Genomic DNA, 14024 nt, shown 5'->3' with positions numbered 1-14024 from the left:
GAAACTGCCAAAGAAACTGCCAATAATCTTAAATTGGTAATTTCATGTGGTTCAATTTAACATTTCCAAATACGGTTCTTCTGGTGGTTATCACCACAATTCTAATATGGTTATACCATGTCCACAATCAAAAAATGAGAAATTTAATTAATTTCACATTAAAGATAAAACAAAAGATCTATTTTCAGTTTATATTCTTCTAAAGGCAGAGGCTTATAGTTATTAACCATCAATGATCACTTGAAAATTTTACTGACAGGTCATTTTTTGAGCAATATTTACCTTTTTCTATTACCTGAGAAATACATGAATAAAATTATGTTTATCTGCAAATGTGTTGAATATAATCTCTCAGAATTATCTATATTCTTAAAGACAAACAGAAATAGGAAGCTTTGTAGTCATAATTTCTAATTTCAAAATGAAGAGAAGTGATGCACAAAACTGTTACAAATTAAGGCCAACCAATCTAATCATTTTAACATCAAGTTCTAAAGGAGTTAGTAGTTCATTCAAGAAGTCATCTTTAGACAGTTTTGAAAGAGGCTTTGATCAGACTGATGATACAGCTACTGCCATTTCTCCACCTCGAGTTTAATCTATTCATATGTAGTAGGGTTGGGATTCCACAACTCTGACATGACTGAAAACCAGTGATAAGTCTGTTTTATCCCCCGTAAGAGTCCACCTACCTCAGGCAAAGAAAGGATTCAAACAGGAAACACTGGTAATCAAGAGTAAGCCACCATGTTAACTATGGGGGACACCAATGAATCTTAACCAAGAAGGGAAAATAGGATTCAATTTCTACTATTTTAAACAAAATCATCTTCTACTATAATCTCCTTTATAGTAGCATAACAAGAACTGCACAGGGGCCAAGGAAGTAAATTACAAATAGAACAGATTAGATATGATGACAAGAGAGAATAGAAAGTATGCATTTTTTAGTACTTTGGAGAGATTTCTTTAAAAATTATCAGCATAACAAAACTCATCCTGTCAGTTTTCACATATAACTGATAATTCCCATTAACTCTGATTAAGATTTAATAAAATCAGGAATTTCTACTTAGCTTTATACCAAAAATTATCTTGAGAAAGCAGTTTGCATCATTAGAAGCTTTGACCTTTGTAAAGAGAAGTGATACCTGTGAATGACTACATCTCAATAAACAAAAGAAAAAAAATCTACAAAGTCAGGATTTATTGTCACAGAAGAAAAAAAATATGGAATACTTAGTCTGAGTTTTGCATAATGGTATTCAAATAAGTCATAACTTCTGAAACCCAAAAACTTGCCACAGTTAATCTTGACCAAAACCACATTCTCACCAAAATATTAACTACCAAGATTCTCACCAAGAGAACTTAAATAGTTTTGGATTTTACCTCCTTTCCTTTCCCTTTCTTTCCTTTCTTTGGAAGTACCAAACATCAGTGAATTGACTAAACAGGAGAGAAAGTAGCTGAGAAGCAAAAGTTAAAAGACGATTAATCAAGATAAACTTAATTTTTGATTGTTGGGAGTAACCTCATTAGTCACAACAACCAAGTAGTTTCAGTTTAAGATTACATCAATTTACTTTTAGGATCTAAGCAGCAAAAAGATCGTTAAATTTTGGAGTCAAAAGACATGGATCACATCCATTATGGCCTAAGTGATTTCATCCAAGTTCTTTAAACCCAGTCCCCTGTTATCTGTAAAATATTATCTCCTTCACTAAGCTATTATAAAATAAAAGTTAAACGAGATTATGGAAATAAAAAGTTCTCAGTAAATCACCATGCAAATTCTACTTGTTGATACTATTTAAACTAATAACAGAAACAACACAACCTAATTTCATCGTCTACCATCTGTAACAGGAGTTAAAAAAAAAAAAAAAAAAGAAAGAAAAAGAAAAAAGAAAAACCAGAGGAAAGGAGAGCTATATGATGACTAAACATAGAAAACTCTCTGGAGGAATGAATACTTTAACATTATTAAAGGGATGAAACTGAAAAGGCTTTAATTTCTCTTTTTATTTAAATTTCCATCAGAAAGGGACAAAATTCTAAGTAATTTTATAGTTCATGTATTAGTATTTTTCACATAAAATATTTAAACACAATTTGTATGCATCTCTCAGATTCCTCCAATTAAAATTATACATATATCTATATACATGAAGTACAATAGACGGAAGATACCATGGAAAACCATATTTTTCTGTTTCCCAACCTTGTACAATGTAAACATATGACCTTTTAAAAAAAACTGCATTGCTTTTAAAAATCACAAAGTAAAATGAGCAAACATCTATCTTTGTACTTTAGAGATTTTTGAGAGGCCCAATCCACAAAGCCCAACACATACCACAAAGTATAACTTATTGCTCTGGTCAATTTTATTCTGGTAAGGGAGCTAATAATAGGCAAAAAGGCAAAACTCCCCTCAGAGAATGCCAAGTGATCAGAATAAAGAAAGAACCCTGCTTATGAGCCGTTCATAGCTCACATTACCCTCAGGATATTAAATGACTTCGAGATATCTATTTTTTCCCCTCTATCCATAAAGTAAGCATCAATAGTCTTTGAGGAGGTAGAGAAAACGCTTCGGTATCTGTAGTAGATGCTCTTTTCTGCCTGCTAAATTATCGGAGAATCCATATAAAATACAGAAGCAATGATGGGATCTAGTGATCTTAGAGACCACTAGTGAAAGGATCTTGGGGAAATGTGGGAAATCAAACGGACAAACTAAAGGAAGTGTATGTGCTTTAACTTTTTCAATTGGCATTTTCATCAAAACCCATTTAAAAAAAAAAAAAAAGTCTGAAAGTAAGCCCAACTTCCAGAAAGCTGGGAAAAGGGAAGAAGAAAAGGAAACATTTACCTGAGGCATCTCCAACTTTAAAATCACTGTCATCTGAACTATCATAATCGAGAGCTTCTAGCAGAGAAGCTGCCAAAGGCTTCACCTGCCTCCTCTTGGAGCTGCGATCCACTGTTAAGAGAAAAACATTACATCGTCATTACTGATCACGCCCAGCACAGAGGACAGCCGTGATGCTGGGGGGGGGGGGGGGCAGATGACCTCGTGCAGGGAATCTTTGTCTAATTCAGTTCTCAGCAGGAGGTGCAGGGAGCTTGGGGTGGGCTGGCCAGCAGCCCCCGTGGGTCGGGGCTGGGGCGTGGCAAAGGCGACACCAGGCCGGCCAAAATCTAAGGTGACCCCCCCCCCCCGTAACATCCTGTTGGGTTTCTGCCACTCGTTCACGATCCCTCACTTAGACGCGGGGACAGTCCACAGGAAAGAAAAACGCGGAGCCCAGGAAACAGAAGAAGCCTTGCCCGTTCCGCGGACTGAGGAAGGGCAGCGCCCACGGAAGGTCCGGCTGCCGGCAGAGCCCTGCGCCCCCCTCCACCCTCCCTGCTCCCACAGGCCCTGACTTCTCCAAGGGCTGAAATGCACCTTTCTCCCGGCGGAGGCCTCCGACACACTTACTAAGGAATCCGTGAGGCGGTCGTTCGGAGGACACCTAGGGAGAGGCTGCGAGAGCCCAGGCAGCGCTGAGGTCGGGGCTGAAACCGCGGAAACCAATCCGAAAGATGCTACTTAAGATCGGCGGCGCCGCCGACCGGACCCGGGCGAGTCTACCGCAGCCGTGAGACCCCCTCCCGCCCCCCCCACCCCGCCCCCTAATCCTCGCCGAACCGGCCCCGGCCGCTCGCGCCCCTTCCCACGGCGCTCCCCTGCCAGAGGCGCCCCCAGGCCCCGGCAGCCCTGGGGAGTTAGTGTCCTTCGTTAAAACTGTTAGAAAAAAAAAAAATAATGATGATAATAAATAAATAAATAAATGAAAGAAAGAAAAACTTTATTAGCCTGCACCCGAAGCCACGAAAGACCCAGAATTTGCAAAGTCCGAGGCCGTTTGCCTGAGACAATAGAGAAAGCAACGACCCGGATACAGCTCTGAGGAGAAGGAAGTGAAAACACAAGGTAGAGCGCGGCCGTGAGAACAGCAAGGGGCGTGAGCGCGTGCGCGCGTGCGCGCGTGCGCCGGACTCGCCGCCGCCCTCGGTCTCTCCGGCGGGAGGAGCCGAACAGAGCCGAGCGGGAGCCGAGCGGAGCCGAGCGGGAGCCGAGCGGGAGCCGAGCGGAGCCGAGCGGAGCCGAGCGGAGCCGAGGAGCGGCCGCAGAGAGCTCTCCCGGGCTGAGCGGCTCTTCCCCCCCCGCGCCCGAGGCTCCCCCCGCCAAACCCGTGGGAGGCTCAGGCTTGCTCCAGGTTTTCGTTTCTTTTTTTTTTTTTTTTCATTTTTTTAAAAAAAAGATTTTATTTTTTTATTTATTTATTTTTTTAATTTTATAAATTAATTTTTATTGGTGTTCAATTTACCAACATACAGAATAACACCCAGTGCTCATCCCGTCAAGTGTACCCCTCAGTGCCCGTCACCCATTCACCCCCACCCTCCGCCCTCCTCCCCCTCCACCACCCCTAGTTCGTTTCCCAGAGTTAGCAGTCTTTATGTTCTGTCTCCCTTTCTGATATTTCTCACACATTTCTTCTCCCTTCCCTTATATTCCCTTTCACTATTATTCATCAGGTTTTCGTTTCTTAAGGAGTTCCTCCTAGCACACTTTACACAAAGGGACGTCGCTAGCTTAAGTTACTACCAAAAACATAAATAATACCGACAACAACACTCTACCTGCTGCTTCTATAAGTTGCATCGCTTTAAGTATCTTGGTACGTGCGAATATTTTATTTCCTGAAAGAGAGAAAATGTGAGAATCGCATTAGACTTTGGTTGCCGCTTTGAAAATCACAACTGAAAAAAAAAAATCACAACTAACAGTGGGGCGAAAAGCATTAATTTTTTTTTATATTAAGTGTCATTACGAGTGTACTGTGTGCAGTCATTCCACATAAATAAGTGTTTAATTTTACTAAGAGAAAGAATACCTCTGGAAGAGAATACTCCATTTCACCAGTATATCGCATATTTATTACCTAGGATGTGTGTCCACGTGAATGTGAAATAATGCCTTGCATCCACTTCGAGAAAATATTTTTTAAAATGGATTTTTATTTTTTTAATAAATTTATTTTTTATTGGTGTTCAATTTGTCAACATACAGAATAACACCCAGTGCTCATCCCGTCAAGTGCCCCCCCTCAGTGCCTGCCACCCAATCACCCCCACCCCCACCCACCCCCACCTCCCCTACCACCACCCCTAGTTCGTTTCCCAGAGTTAGGAGTCTTTCATGTACTGTCTCCCTTTCTGATATTTCCCACTTATTTTTTCTCCTTTCCCCTTTATTCCCTTTCACTATTTTTTATATTAAAGATGGATTTTTAGACCCATAAAAACTCAGGTCAGTATGTACAGCTGGATAAAGCAGTCGTTCAACAAGTTTCAAACACCACATTTATTTATGTACAGGTTAAATATTTTTAAATAATATTAAAATGTTAGGATCTGACTAGTACTAACACTTCTCAAAAATTTATGCATCAAGGACAGAGAAAGATCTGGATGAAGTTGATTCAGTTCATTAGTTTATTCCACACATAAACATGGAGTGGCAGCATTTGTGACGTGGGAAAATAAATGTGTAGGAGTCAAATCATATAATGAAATATTGGAGCTTACTCTAAAGAAACACGTTGAATTATTTTGTAAACTGGAATGAATCTTATCAAATTTGAAAAAAAAAGTAAATATTTACTACAGAGTAGTATAATTTATGGAATGATTACATAGAGGCTGGACCGTCTGCAAGACAGCTGTCTTTTCCCTTCCAGAACTTAAAATACAGGTAAGGATACAAACTGGTCAAACAATTGCTGTATATTGTGAAACAAGCTACCAGAGAAAGAGTACACAGGCTAAGAGAAGAGAAGGAGCTCAGGGTAAGCTTCCTGGAGAAAGTTAATGGAGCCAATCATAGTCTGAACTGCCCTGGAAGGGGAAAAAAGGAGCTATGAGTGTTCCGGACCAAGGAAAGATCATGTGCAAATGCTCAGGGCTAGGAAAGCTTGGCTAATTAGATTCCCCAAAAGCTGGGCTACTTCTAATGCCCCAGGACATTCCACCATAACAGTAGTTACACAATTTATATTGCAACCTCTTCTTTCTGTGTTCCTTATCCCTCCTAAAAATGTAAACTAACTCCTCCAATCTCTAAGAATCTCTAGTCCTGTGACCCAAACTACCACTGCTTTGTGCCCCCTCAAACCTTTCCACAGTGCTGTAAAAACTTACATCCCAAAATTTTAAAGCCTACTCAGTAAACCCTTTCCCTTTTCAATGATCATTCATGTATCTCCTTGTCTAAAATGGAAAGTTACCCTATAGCCCTCTCAGCTGGAGGCCACTCAGCCTCCCACAAGTCATTTTCTCTAGATCCAGAGGTGGTATCTGATCCTTAATACTCCTCACTGGCTTTCAGACCTGTTATTCCTCCAGTTAAAAACCTAGCAACTTAATTATTTGGCCAGCTCTACTTTGAGAACTTAATTTTCAATCTACTTTAAACATGAAGCATGCTAAGAATTGTCTTACTTCTGAAGTTAGAAAATCAGACATTCTACTCTCTTCCTGGATTCATTGAGAGGAATTATGCTGAATTATCTAAAAGGGAAATGGATACTCCAAAAGCTAGCATCTAAGTTTCTATAAGAGAAATTCCTAGAAATAGATTGTCTTTTTTTTTTTTTCTTCAAAGGTTTTATTAAAGGTCTTTACAGAGCAAAATCCAGACTCCAGATCCAGCTGCCATGGAGACTCTGTTGTGCTGAGAGTACTAGCTGCAACATAGCAGGCTGCTCTGGCCATATCTGGCCCAGAGCAGAAGGCCATATCATCCTTCTGTTCCAAGATGGGGGTGGTAAGCAATATCTCATCTTTGGGTTCCACAGTGCTCATAGGATTAGACAGGGGCTTTTTAGAACCAATCTTACCACTTGGGCCCCAAGGAAGCAGGATCTTCCCTTTGATGCCCAGCACACTCTATCTGAGCAGCATATGGTACATAGCAGTGTCAACATAACAGTTAATAGGGTCCCCACTGTGAATCATCAGATCATGCACCAACATCATGGATTTAGCTCTCTGTCCTTGGAGTTTCCTAGATACCAAGACTTCATAGCCTTTGGCCCCACTCTTCATGATGAGCCACAGCACACTATAGCAAACCCTCTGCACAGCAAGGCCTCCTAGGAGTTTGTAACAGAGAGACTTTGCCTCACTAATAGCACACAGACTTCTTGTGGCCACCTTCCCAGTTAAAAGCTCTACACTGCCCTCAGGGAAATCAAACCTCTTCTGAACCACAGGTTGAATCAGAATTCTTAACTGCAACTTTGGATGTCTAGGAACTTCTAAAAGCCCTTCAATGTTTTGTAATAAAGGGTTCATTGATAATCTCCTTTTCAAATTATGTAAAATGTACTGACTATAGGATTTCCTTCCATGATTTAGGCAGCAAGGATCTACTGTAGTATTACATGAATAAAAACTTTCAACATATTTAACAAATAATAATATCAAAAGGATTTTAAATTAATTTATCATAGCTAGTATGTATACATAGTATAAAATTTTAAATGCACAAGAGTATCATGAAAATAAATTATCATCTCATCTATGTACCTTAGCCAGTCAATCATCTCTCTAGATATAACAAGATTACCTTTTTTAAAAAAAGGTACTTGGAGCACCTTGGGTAGCTCGGCCCGTTAATCATCAAACTACTGGTTTTGGCTCAGGTCGTGATCTGCCATCAGAGATTGACCCCAGTGGAGTAAGTCCACTTGAGATTTTCTCCCTCTCCCTTTACCCCTCTCCCCCACTGCTCTGAACTCTCTCTCTCTAAAATAAATAAATAAACCTTTAAAAAATTAGAAAATTAAAAAGGAGCTTAATCAGGGCTGAGTTTTTATTTTATTTATTTATTTATTTACTTATTTATTTTTAAAGAATTTATTTATTTATTTATGAGAGACAGAGAGAGAGAGAGAGAGAGAGAGAGAGGCAGAGACACAGGCAGAGAGAGAAGCAGGCTCCATGCAGGGAGCCGGATGTGGGACTCGATTCCGGGTCTCCAAGATCACACCCTGGGCTGAAGGGAGACACTCAACTTCTGAGCCACCCAGGAATCCCAGGGCTGAGTTTTTATAACAGCTTTATTGAGATATAATTCACATACCATAAAACTCACCCTTTCATGGTGTAAAATTCAGCAGTTTTTAGCATATTCAAAAGTTGTACACCAATTACCACTAATTCTAGAAATATTAACTTACTACAGAAAGAAACCTTGTACTCATTAGCAGTTACTCCTAATTTCCCCTATTCCTAGCCCTGGCAATCACTAATTTAATTTCCATCTCTATGGATTTGCCTATTCTAGATATTTCATATAAATGGAATAAAAAATGTGTGATCTCATGTGTCTGGATTCTTTTTTCAAGAACAGTGTTTTCACCATTCATTCACATAGTAACAAAGCTTTTTTAAAAAATTTACATGACACTGTGAAATGTTATCAGTTTTTATTGTATATGAAGAAAAGATAAAAGTGAGAGGTAAGTACTTCAACATTTGCTATAGTAGCAGTTTATTAGACAGATCTCTCAGACAAGCTATTTAATTATTTCTCTGTGCATATGAATAGCAGTCATTCATATGCACTGAAAAATGCATAAAAGGAGCTGTGTTTCACAAGGGGCAAGTCCCAAGAAAGCAAAGCAGATGGGCAAAGACAGCATCAGTGGAGCAACATCATAAAATGTACAATATTGGATGTTACAGAGACAAATAAGGTTAGTTAGAGACAGGTTTCATGTCATCAACTCAGAAGCTACAGAGGAGCTTTCAAACAAACAAAAATGCATAAGTGATACCTTCTGTTCTTTTTTAATCCATCAGATTTTTAAGTGACAAATCATAAGCAAACTCCCTAACATTGTTCTAAATCTAGGGACCAAATCTGCTGGCACCTTAATTTTGGAGTAGTGAATGCTTTTCATGTCTTTAGCTGTTATTAAAGACCAACAAAAGTAGTTTGCTTTCTGTAGATAAGTAATACACTTTGACTCTCTTACCTCATGGATACATCAACTCTGCAGCCCTATTACAGTGTCCTAGGTATATCTCTTTATTCCACAGAAATTCATGTTGGTCAGTTACATTGATGGTATTATGTTGATTGGAACTAGTAAGAAAGAAATAACAATTACTTAGGATGTAGGTAAGATAATTATAGGCCAGATGGTGAGAAGTAAATCTGACCAAAAATTAGTTTTCTGTCACCTCAGTGAAATTTCTAGAGTTCCAGTGGTCTGGGACATGTCAACATAGCTCTTTCAAAGTGACAGATTATTGCATTTGGCTCAGCTTATCACAACAATGCTTTCCACTATGTGAGCCTCCTTAGATTTTGGAGGTAACGTTTACCTCATCTGTGTGATCCATTTGCTGAGCAACCTGAAAAGCTGCTAGTTTTGGACTGGGTCCTGCAACAGGTTTAGGCTCCCATGCAAATTGTTCTTCAACTGAGATGTATAACCTAGTAGATCTGCTGGTGCTGGAAGCAAATTATCATGCTATCTCAGTTATCTATCATGAACTAGGGCTTATCTGACCAACAAAGCTATAAGATTGAGTATGCACTGCATCACCAAATAGAAACCATTATCAGATGGATTTGAGCAGATCCTGAAAGTGTAAGTTGCATAACCATGTTCTATACTCCCCTCTCAACCCACCTACACCTGTGGTATAGAGCATTGCCTATGACCAATTAACTAAGAAAGACATTTAAGCCTGGTCTACAGATGGTTCTGTATAAAATGCCAACAATGTTCCAAAGTAGAGAGCTGTGTCCCACTCTGGATTGGCCCTGAAGTACAGTAGTGAAAAAATTTGGAAGGGGTTCTCTTTGATCCACTAGTAAAATTACGACTAACTATCCCTGCAACTGTGGCTTTGCTGGTCTAGAAGTCATAATTGCAAGAGAAGAAAACTCCATTACTCTATTAGCTTGGGTGGTTGATTTTGACTAGCAAGGGGAAATTGGGATACTACAACTCAATGAAGGGAAGGAGGAGTGTGTCTGGAATGTATGAGACTCCCCTAGGTCATCTCCTAGTTTTCCTTTTCTTGTCAAATTCCTCCTTCAGTTTCTATATTCCTGAACTAGGTTTATATCTAATTCTGGGACAAAGGACAGAGTCTCTCTCTGGGAGTCTCTGTCCTCATAGGTACCACCTATCCTTCAAATGTATCTCTGCTTCTGCACTTCATGTTCCACTTTCCTTACTGACTGCCTCCCCTGTTGACTTCAGACTGCAATAAGATACTGCTCTCGCAATTGCATAACGTCAATTCCTTATAATAAATTCCTTATTATGTATGTATATTTCCTAGAAGTTCTGTTTCTCGGGCTAAACCCTGATATAAAATATTATTTATCTGCCTCCATTTCTGACTTGATCTAACTTTGCTATTCTGACTCCTCCCTCCTGGCCTGGTCCCCATTTTGTTCAAGTTCTCTAGGGTTTTAGCATTAACCCTCTTCTCATTATACTTCCCTTCACACACATTTTTCATGGAGAAGCTCATTAGTTCCCAGTACCTGTCTGTCTCCTATATCCTCTTTTCTTTTAAATTGTACCTCGAGACCAAACTTCTCTCTTGGGTTGAAGAGTGATGTTTCTTCCATCCTTCAGAACACCTCTAATTGGATATTTCAGAGGTATCCCAGACGTAACATTTCCAAAGATGAATTTATATTCTTGATCTTGGTTAGACACTATATATCCAGTAACCTAAGTCTTATATCAGTGTCTATTGTAGCATTTGTCATAAAGTTTTGTAATAATTATATTCCTGGTCCCGTTAGACCTGAAGATGTTGAAGAAAGACAGCAATGTGTTATTCTTCTTATCCTAAACACTCAGCATGAGGAGCAATAGATAGTGGGCACTTAATATATGTTTAATGAATGAATGAATCGATTCATAGAGAAGATAGAAATTTCAGAAATAATAACAATAGAAGAAGAATAGAACATAGCTATTTTAAAAAATTTCTAATTTGAAGATCTAGGTGTATGGTTTAATTTTCCAAAAATTGTAAATATGCAGTTTTGCCAAAATGTTTAAGCAGAAAGTTTCAGTGAAAATAAGTGTCACTATTTTAAATTATAAGAGTTTTGGGGCACCTAGGTGGCTCAGTCAGTTAAATGTTAGACTCTTGATTTCAGCTCAGGTCACGATCTCAGGGTTGTGGAATCCAGCCCTGGTCGGGCTCCATACTCATTCAGGAGTCTGCTTCAGATTCTCTCCTTCTCCCTCTATGCCTCCACCCACTTTTGTGCTCATGTGCTCTCTCTCTTTCTCTCACAAATAAATATTTATTTTTTAAAAGATTTTATCCGGGATCCCTGGGTGGCGCAGCGGTTTGGCGCCTGCCTTTGGCCCAGGGCGCGATCCTGGAGACCCGGGATCGAATCCCACATCGGGCTCCCGGTGCATGGAGCCTGCTTCTCCCTCTGCCTGTGTCTCTGCCTCTCTCTCTCTCACTGTGTGCCTATCATAAATAAATAAAAAAAAAAAGATTTTATCCATTTATTCATGAGAGACACACACACACACACACACAGAGAGAGAGAGAGAGAGAGAGAGAGAGAGAGAGAGAGGCAGGGACACAGGCAGAGGGAGAAGCAGGCTCCATGCAAGGAGCCCGATGTGAGACTCGATCCCAGGACTCCAGGATCAAGCCCTGGGCCAAAGGCAGGTGCCAAACCGCTGAGCCACCTAGGGATCCCCTCAAATAAATAAATCTTTAATACATACATACTAACATAAATACATTGTTAGAGTTTCTTTACTTTTTAGTGTTCATTGAATATTGTACATAAAGTTCTTCAGGTATTTAATTTAAACTAATGAGAATATGTGAAGCTTTGAGATTGACAATGGTGAAAGTAAACTTTCACAGACCAAAATATGTTTTCATTTTTCTAATAGAAATGCTATAATTAAATACAGTTTATGCTAAATAACCATAATACTAATGGAGGAACATATTTATTTTTAGATTAAGGATAGCTGCAGAATCTTCATTAACAAGTGAAGGTATAATTTGTATTTGTGTTATCAGAAAAACAACTACAGTTGTCAATTTATCTGCTAGAAAAATAATTAAATGCCTAAATGCAAACAGAGTAAAAACTATAAGATTCTGCCTTCAATTTGCATTGATATTAACATATTCCATGGCTCACTTATCAAATTATTCCTCTCTAAAGAAGTCACTTCTTTACTGTCACATTAATAACACATAAGCACATACCTTCCAGCATTTTCTAGGCTTGAATTTTCAAAGAAAATCTGCAAGAGAAATCCTTTTGGGCAGTGCTATTAATATACTGCTTAGGCTTTTTTAGAGCTATTCACAGAACTTACATTTAAGTTAGACAACTATTATTTATACATTTTTGTATTTTTAAAATTATTCACAAAATTAAATCAAAGGAACAAGAAAGAAATCTAGAGGGCACAAGTCTCAGAGTGAAATAGTAAAAAATAGTTCCAATTCATTTATTGAGATAATATGGCTTGTAGTTGTTTTTATGTGTTTAATATATGTTTACTGAATGAATGGATTCATAGAGAAGATAGAAATTTTGAGATAATAAATAGCAATAGACGAAGAATAAAATATAGCTATTCTAAAATAAATTCTATTTTGAAGATATAGGTGCATGGTTTAATTTTCCAAAAATTATAAGACACAAACATTTGTATCCTGTGTTTAGATACAAAGCCTTTATGAATCTTCACTACCTAAAGGATCAAGTTACAAATCTAAAATTCTTGAAAATCTGGATTAACCTATTCTGTTTCATTTTCTATAACCCTTCCCTATGGAACCAAAGCTTCTAACACTGAATTCATCTCAATCTCTTATACATATTATGTACTTACACTATGAAGTTTTATTTCTTCTGCCTTATTCAGGTTATTTCATCCATATGGAATATAAATCTTCCTCTCTTTTGGCCTGATCACTCTACAAAGGTCATAATCCTCATTAAGTTCTTCATAGGCCCCAAAGTCTTATTTCTTCCTGTTTTGCCAGTATTTTTACTTTTGCATTTATTGCCCTAATCAAGTCATTTGACAAAACTTATCAACAGGGAGATCAAAGACAATCTTTTCCCAGTAAGGACATTAAATATTTTGAACAAAAGACAATTTACCACTTCTGATGGCCCTTCTGATTACAGTCATTCAGATCTTTCTCTTTTCCTCTTTCACCCTCCTCATCAAGGGAAATTATCTAAAAAATCCTACACAGTCATTATTCCCAGCTTAAAGCCCATAATCTATGAGTGTTGCTGTAGTCTCTGTTCTGGGTATGTCTCCTCTTAATTTGGAGACCTATGAAATACCCCACAACATACGAAATACAATGGTGGAACAGGGGCTGTATAACCACCATGAGTGATCCTATTAAAAAAAAAGAAAGAATGGGAGGCACACCCTGGTCCTGAAATCTCACAAAGCAGAAGTTGCTATTGACTGAAAGTGTGGAATATTCCTTGAGTAGGTCCTGATTTTGCAGTTTGGAGGTTAGTTCCAGTCTACTCTTCTCTGTGGCTCCTGTCTCACCCTTTAGGAAGCTTTGCCTTAGTAGCATCTAAAGGAGACATTAGAGGGCCCCCCAGTGGCTCAGCGGTTTGGCGTTGCCTTCATCCCAGGGCCTGATCCTGTAGACCAGGGATCAAGTCCCATGTTGGGCTCCCTGCGTGGAGCCTGCTTCTCCTTCTGCCTGTGTCTCTGCCTCTCTCTCTGTGTCTCTCATGAATAAATAATAAAATACTTTTTTATAAAATAATAAAACAGTACTTTGTCTATTTCTCTTTTATTTGATAACAGTGGCTATACTCACATTTATTTTTAGTCACACCTCCTTTCTTTAGGTTTAATTTCCATCACTTTGATCCTGTCAGGCTTTGG

General features: G+C 38.8%; 1 protein-coding gene and 1 pseudogene across 2 annotated transcripts in view; both read right to left on the bottom strand.

Moving 5' to 3' along the window:
- The window catches only part of PHF14 (PHD finger protein 14), a 217288-nt gene extending 213639 nt beyond the window's left edge, over positions 1–3649 (bottom strand). For both annotated transcript variants that reach the window (XM_055314889.1, XM_055314890.1), the window contains exons 1-2: positions 3491–3649; positions 2879–2989 (exon numbers count right to left, since the gene is read on the bottom strand). In XM_055314889.1, the coding sequence (XP_055170864.1) occupies positions 2879–2989; position 3491 (112 nt within the window). In that variant the 5' untranslated portion in view covers positions 3492–3649. The remainder of the gene's footprint in view (positions 1–2878; positions 2990–3490) is intronic.
- A 3035-nt stretch (positions 3650–6684) lies between these two features.
- On the bottom strand, positions 6685–7841 carry LOC129503017 (40S ribosomal protein S3-like; annotated as a pseudogene).
- Between the last annotated feature and the right edge of the window lie 6183 nt (positions 7842–14024).

The sequence above is a fragment of the Nyctereutes procyonoides genome, unplaced genomic scaffold (genome assembly GCF_905146905.1).
Source record: "Nyctereutes procyonoides isolate TBG_1078 unplaced genomic scaffold, NYPRO_anot_genome, whole genome shotgun sequence".
Lineage (NCBI taxonomy): Eukaryota > Metazoa > Chordata > Mammalia > Carnivora > Canidae > Nyctereutes > Nyctereutes procyonoides.
The sequence above is the reverse complement of the archived record's forward strand: the minus strand, read 5'-3'. Positions and strand labels throughout refer to the sequence as shown.